This window comes from Bison bison, unplaced genomic scaffold (assembly GCF_000754665.1).
Source record: "Bison bison bison isolate TAMUID 2011002044 unplaced genomic scaffold, Bison_UMD1.0 scf7180017864495, whole genome shotgun sequence".
Taxonomy (NCBI): Eukaryota; Metazoa; Chordata; class Mammalia; order Artiodactyla; family Bovidae; genus Bison; species Bison bison.
In genome coordinates this window covers 4,767,031-4,773,384 of record NW_011495054.1, presented here as the reverse complement: position 1 = coordinate 4,773,384, position 6,354 = coordinate 4,767,031, and the positions used below count along the sequence as shown (strand labels likewise).

The following is a 6,354-nucleotide window of genomic DNA, read 5'->3' as shown; positions in this document are numbered from 1 at the left end:
AGAGTGTGTGTGTGTGTGCAAGGCAGAGCGTTCACGAAGTGAAAGTGTCAGTTGCTCAGTTGTGTCCGACTCTGCGATCCCATGGACTCTAGCCCACTAGGGTCCTCTGTCCATGGGAGTCTCCAGGCAAGAATACTGGAGTGGGTTGCCATTCCCTTCTCCAGGGAATCTTACCAACCTGGTACCTTCTCAGATACTTATCACCATTGATTACCAGAATAATTTTGACGCCGACTCGACCACCCCTCCCTTGGGAAGAAAACCCCCTAGTTTCACCGTATAAAAGTTCCTCTCCGGCCTCCTATGGTTTATATGCACGAGGTTTCATCTCAGCTTCTGTTTTAGCAGCGAAAGCAGAACCGACCTGCAGGTGACTGAGAACAGGAAGGGGAGTGGGGAAGACCCTCGGGACCGCGCAGGGCGCCTGTGCCTTTAAGGGAAGGGGCGAGCCCTTGGGGGCGTTTCCTCTGGGCGGGGTTGTATGAGGGGCGTGGCCGGCGCGGGGAGAGCCGGGGCCCAGCCTGGGGCAACCCCGGGGACCAGACCCGGATGCGGCTGGCGGAGGGGAGAGAGAGTCCTAGAAGTCTGGGGCAGAAGGTCGGGCGGCGCGGGCTGGCGGGCGGAGGCTGGAAAGGCCGCGAAGCCCGGCGGGGTCGAGGTGCGGAGTTTGCGGGTCCGAGGCCCGGCCGGAGGTAAGAGGAGCCTCCCCGCCCGCCTGGGCGCGGCGGGAGGATCACGCACCCGGAGTTCATCTGCTCAGCATCCGCCAGGATTGGGAAACGGAGCACTTGGACGTTCCCGGGGTCTCGCACCTAGAAAGTGCAGCCGCAGAAGTGATCGTAACCCCAATTTCCTGCCTCTGCTGCTCCTTATCAGGTCTGCAGATCTTCCGAGCATCTGAAAGTCTAGCCTCGGAGAAGCGCACAGCCGCGCTCAATAAATGCTCCCTTGTGAGCGAGCACGAGAAATCGGCTGCCAATAGAGTGGAGACTCGTGTTGATCCTTAAGTTGGGAACACCTGAGGGCGTGAGCCCTTGTTAAATGAACCCTTATCGTTTGCTCTGACGCGCCCGCGTTTGTCTTCATTTTACGGATGAAGACTCAGAGGCTCAGAGACGTGGAGTGACCGCCCTAAGGCCGCATAGCGCCCCAGTGGCTAAGCCTGTATTGCAGACCTGGAGTGTCGGCTCCAAGTCAGTGCCAAGTGCGGTTACAGAGAACTGCGGAAGGGAAGAGCCTGTCAACAGGTGAGGAAAGAGTGCTGAGACAGGCCCTTCTGCTCCCTTTTCCTTCCCACAGGCACCCCCTCCCCCGCCAGAACTTTGAGCAAAGATTTACAAAAAAAAAGAAACGTTGTTTTCTGGGCTTTGTTTTTCTTGAAGGCAAAACAGTCTCATTAGCAACACGTGGAAGAACCAAAAGAAGAAAACTAGTGTGCCAGGGACTTTCTTTTTTTCTTTTTCCCCTTTCCAGTTTAATTTCTTTGGAAGAAAAATTAAGCTGGTTTTTCCCTAGTGTTGAGGGAAAAGACAGATGCTAAAGTCCAGCCGAGCTCTGCTGCTAACGGGCTGGGTGACTTTGAGCAATTCATTTGCCCCTGGGCCTTGATTTCCCCATCAGAGGCAGTTATTGCCCTGGGTTTCCATGGAAACACTACTGGGGGCTCAGGAGGAAGGGCTATGTACTCTGCCTGCTAGATGAGTCAGGCCCATCCAGAATGTGGCTTCTGCACACATTCCCTCCCCCGCCCCGCCCCCGGCCTTTGGAGGGGGATGGGAGAGGCAGTCTTCAGGCCCCTCCTGTGGGGTCCTATGGTCTGGTCTTCCGTGACACTGTCACTTTCTCACTCCTACCCAGCAGGCCTCTGGAGGTGCCAGCTGTTTGGAACTGAAACACTTACGGAAGGGGAAGCATCGGGTGAGGGCCGGGCCCCTTGGGGGCTGATGGCCGGAGGACTGCTGAATGTATCCTGGGTCCTGAGTTTGCTCTGTGTGCTGCAAATGGTGGAGACAGTGTCCGGGGCCAGGGCCCCATCTGCAGGGGCCCACATTAGCTCCCAGTTTCCAGCCGCAGGTGTGAGCCAGACCAGCGTGGTAGACGTGAGTATCCACGCAGGGAACTGGTATCAGGTGGGGATGTATTCAGATGATTTGGTATTTACTGAACACCTACTGTGTACCAGGCACTGAGGTGAACCCTGGAATATGCCAGGAAACGTATACTGTAGACAAAAATCCCTGCCCTGATGGAGTGAATAATCTCCTAGGAGGATGGCTAAGTAAACATGTAGATTTCAGGCAGTTGCTCTGCAGATGAAGAGGATGAAGTGGTATTGTGGAGGCTGTGTAGAGGCTGTGAGGTACAGGGAGTATTTACAGCTGTTTCAGATTGGGTGATCACACATGGCTTCTGGGAGGAAGTGACTTTAAGCCAAGCCCTGAGTGGAGAAAGGAAACCACTTGTAACGGACACCAGAAGGAAGAATATTCCACGTGGAAAAAAAAAAGCATATGCAAAGGCCCTTAGGCAGGAACAAGCTTAGTGGATTTCTAGAACTGTGAGGAGGCCAGAATGGCTGGAACAGGGTGAGTCAGTGGGGAGAATGTTAAGAATGGAGATGAAGATGTAGTGGTGGTCAGATTACGAAAGGCCTTAGGAGCTGAAGCTAGGAGGTGGGATTTGTTTTATGACAGTGGGGGGCCCATGGAAGGTTTTCAGCAGGGAATTCTCATAAATCTGATTTATTTCTTCAAAGAATGTCTCTGGCTTCTCTGGAGAACATGGACTGAGAGGATTTAGGGTAGCAGCAGGGAGACCAGTGGGAAAGCTCTGGCAGCTTCCCAGGTGATGGTTGTGCAGAGAGGAAAGAAGTGGCGGGATTTGGAGTAAATGTCGGAAGCGCAACAAGCATACTGATGGTTTGGATGGAGGGCAAAGTGGTGGAAGAAGGGAGTCACAGATGGCTCCAGATTGCTGGCCTTGGTGTCTTGGCGGGTGGGGGATGGTAGTGCCTTTGACTTGGATGCGCCAAAGGAGAAACGGTGATGAGAGCAAGGTGGCTTCCTCCTGAGGCAGGGAGGGATGCAGACGGTGGAGACAGGCTGCAGGGAACTCGCATCATTCTGTTCTGATGTCTGTAAGGGGAGGGGAGGTCACAGTGGATCCAGAGTGAAAATCTGAAGGCAGGGGGCTGGGTTCTCGCTTCGTGTTTTCTTCAGTGGGAGGACAGAGTAACAAACTCCTCCCCACCTGAATGAACAGCTGAGAGGGTGTTTAGCGCCCACACCAACTTTATGGGGCCACAGAGTACCTTCATGCCCTTTGTTTGAACCAGGCAAACAGGTAATTATGCCCAGTTTACAGATGGGAAAGTGATTTGCGGTTACTCTAGGTTATAAAATTGACTGCTGCCTCTTGGAGGCAGGAAAACAGGGGTTATCTGTGGCTTGGGTCAGATAATCTCTCTGAGTTATTGAGCTCTTCAGCCAGCCAGCGCTGTGCAGAACTCACCAAATCCTGGCCTAAACCCCCCAAGATGAGCCTGATGATTTCTGTGCTGCCCATGAGGATGCTGAGGTTCAGGGAGGGGAAGTTGGCTGTGAGGGAAGTTGCAGAGCCAGGACATGAACTCATTGCTGCCTCCTGCTGAATCCAGATCCTCCCTCTCTGGCTTACCGTCTCCCAGGACTACACAGGTGGCTGCCCTTTTGAAAGTCCTGCCAGCCTCTGGCCCGGGAGCCTGCAGGCTGGGAAAGGCCACCCACTCCTCACCTAGGTCCTTTTATGTAGTCACTCATTCAACAAATATTTCTTGAGCACCTATTATGTGCCAGGAACTGTGCTACACGTGAGGAGTAAACCACTCAGTTCCTGCCCTCATGGAGCTTGTGTTTCTAGTTGGGGACGCACATGAGAAACAGGCTCACAGTTCAGGTAAATACACAGGATTTCACTGAGCGATGAGGATCACAAAACAGGGTAGGGATGTGATGGAGTGAGATGGAGAGAGGTGACCACTTTGCCTTGGGCTGTTAGGGCAGGCCTCTCTGTGGACAGAGGCCTGAAGCTTTGCAAAGATATAGCAGAACAGCACGTGCAAAGCCCCCGAAGCAGGAGCAGAAGGCCATGTCATGTCACAAACTTTGGGAGGCTGGAGTGGCTGGAACAGTGAGCTAGTGGGTGAAGGATGAGGGAGGAGACAGAAGAGGGAAGCCAGATTGCCTGGGGCTTTGTGGACCACTGCAGAAGGAAATGGCAACCCACTCCAATATTCTTGCCTGGAAAATCCCCTGGACAGAGGAGCCTGGTAGGCTACAGTCCACGGGGTCACAAAGAGTTGGACACGACTGAGTGACTTCACTTTCACTTTGTGGACCACTGTACAAGGTGGGTCCGTTCCCAGGCATATGATGGGAGCCATGCTAGCATTTAGAACACAGGAGGGACATGATCTGGGGTTTTTGTTGTTGTTGTCGCTGGACTGCCAGGGAAGTCCCCAGGAGGGACATGATCTGATTCCAGTTTTTACAAGGATCCCACTGGCTGCAGTGGGAGAATCAACTGGAATGGGTGGAGGCAGGGAGCAGGCTGGCAAAGCCACTGGGGGAGATGGTGGTAGTAGCTTTGGGAAGGGGTCCAAATTAAGATTTTTTGGTGGGGGATGGGGGGAATAGTACTGGGCCAGCCAGTGCCCAGTGCCCTCATCCTTCCAAGTGTGACCTCAGAGGGCCAGGGACTTGTTTGGCATCAGACTACCAGGGCCCAGTAATTCCAGGACACTCCTTTTGGGAAGAAGGAAATCTGAAAAAAAACATCTCCACAGATCTGACAGAGAGACTGGACATTTAGAGCTGACCCTCGCAGTCCCGAGGGGAACAAGCTAACAGGTACAAAGAGCTCTTTATCTCTACTCTCAATTTTCACCTCTGGCAAAAATAGTAATCAGCGCTTGTTGTACTGAACACTGAGTGTGAACCAGGCAATGTTCAAAGCACATGAGTGAGCTCGTTTAGCCCTTCATTTCAGGAGCTGGCAAAGTTCAGCCTGCAGGTCAAATCAGGTCCACTGCTGGGTTTTGTACAGTCCAGGAGCTGGGGATGTTTTTTACTTATTTTAATGAAATAATTAATTTTTGGCTGAGCTGGGTCTTCGTTGCCGTACACAGGCTTTCTTTCATTATGCTGAGGGGGGCTGCTCTCTACTTCTGGTGCGCGGGCTTCTCACTGCGGTGGCTGCTCTTCTCGCAGAGCACAGATCTAGAGCTCAGGAGTGTGGCTCACGGGCTTAGTTGCTCATGGGGAATCATCCCAGACCAGGGATTGAAGCCATGTCCCCTGTGTTAGCAGGCAGGTTCTTAACCACTGGGCCATCAGAGAAGTTCTTGAGAATTGTTTTTATATTTTCAAATGATCGAAAAAAATTTTTGAAAGAACAGTATTTCGGGATGCATGAAAACTCAATTCACACCTCAGTGTCTGTTAAGTACACCTTTACTGGAATGCAGTCATGCCTGTTTGTTATTACGGCTGATGCTTTCACATGATCAACCAGAGTTGAATGGCTTCAGTAGAGAACACTTGGCCCACAGAGGGGGAAACATTTAGCCCTTTACAGTTTGCTGACCCCTGCCTCGTTTTATAAAGGCGGGAACCGAGGCACAGAGAAGTTGAGTTGCCCAAAGTCGCACAGCTCTGAGTGGGGAAGCAGGATTTGAAGCCAGGCTGCGTGGCTCCAGAGCCTTGTCCTCAGAAGCAGGGTTCCACCTGGCCTGCTGAGCGGTTTCACAAGGCCAAGGGGCCTCTGGAAAATGGCAGTGTTTTCTGCTCCTGGGTTGGGGTCCTGGTGGGAGACCTGTGATTTTCCACTCCTCAGAGGACTTGCCCTGTTGGGGTCCAGCTGTGGGGTTGGGAGAATAGAAGGGCGTGTACTGACAGGAGCTGGGAGAGGGGAGTTTAGATGTCATCACCCCAGCTCACACCTTCCGCTCCTCTCGTGGGAGCTGGTCAGTGAGGTTAAGAACGTGAGATGTCTTTGAGAGTATTTTAATGTCTGCAGGTAACTGACTCTAGATGAGTGTTTTCATTTCCACTTGCTGCTGTAACAAATTAGTGTAACTTAGTGGCTTAAAATGAGCACACATTTGTTATCTGGGGGGTTAGAAGCCCAAAATGGGTTTCACTGGCTTAAAATCAAGGTGTCAGTACCATGTTCCTTCCAGAGGTTCTGGGAAAGGTCCATTCCCTTGCCTTTTCCAGCTTCTAGAAACTTCCTGCATTACTTCCTTGGCTTTTGGCCTCTTCCTCCATCTTCAAAGTCACCAGCCTAGCATCTTTCTCTTTCTCCACCCCCACTTCC

The 6,354-nt window shown here is 52.4% G+C and overlaps 1 protein-coding gene across 7 annotated transcripts in view; it reads left to right on the top strand.

The window, feature by feature from the left end:
* The first annotated feature begins 499 nt into the window (after positions 1-499).
* The window catches only part of SLC8B1 (solute carrier family 8 (sodium/lithium/calcium exchanger), member B1), a 31,199-nt gene continuing 25,344 nt past the window's right edge, over positions 500-6,354 (top strand). For 2 of the 7 annotated variants that reach the window (XM_010828580.1, XM_010828573.1), the window contains exons 1-2: positions 500-1,247; positions 1,858-2,099. In XM_010828580.1, the coding sequence (XP_010826882.1) occupies positions 1,944-2,099 (156 nt within the window). In that variant the 5' untranslated portion in view covers positions 500-1,247; positions 1,858-1,943. The remainder of the gene's footprint in view (positions 1,248-1,857; positions 2,100-6,354) is intronic. The other 5 variants (XM_010828577.1, XM_010828578.1, XM_010828575.1 and 2 more) reach the window with 5 other exon arrangements.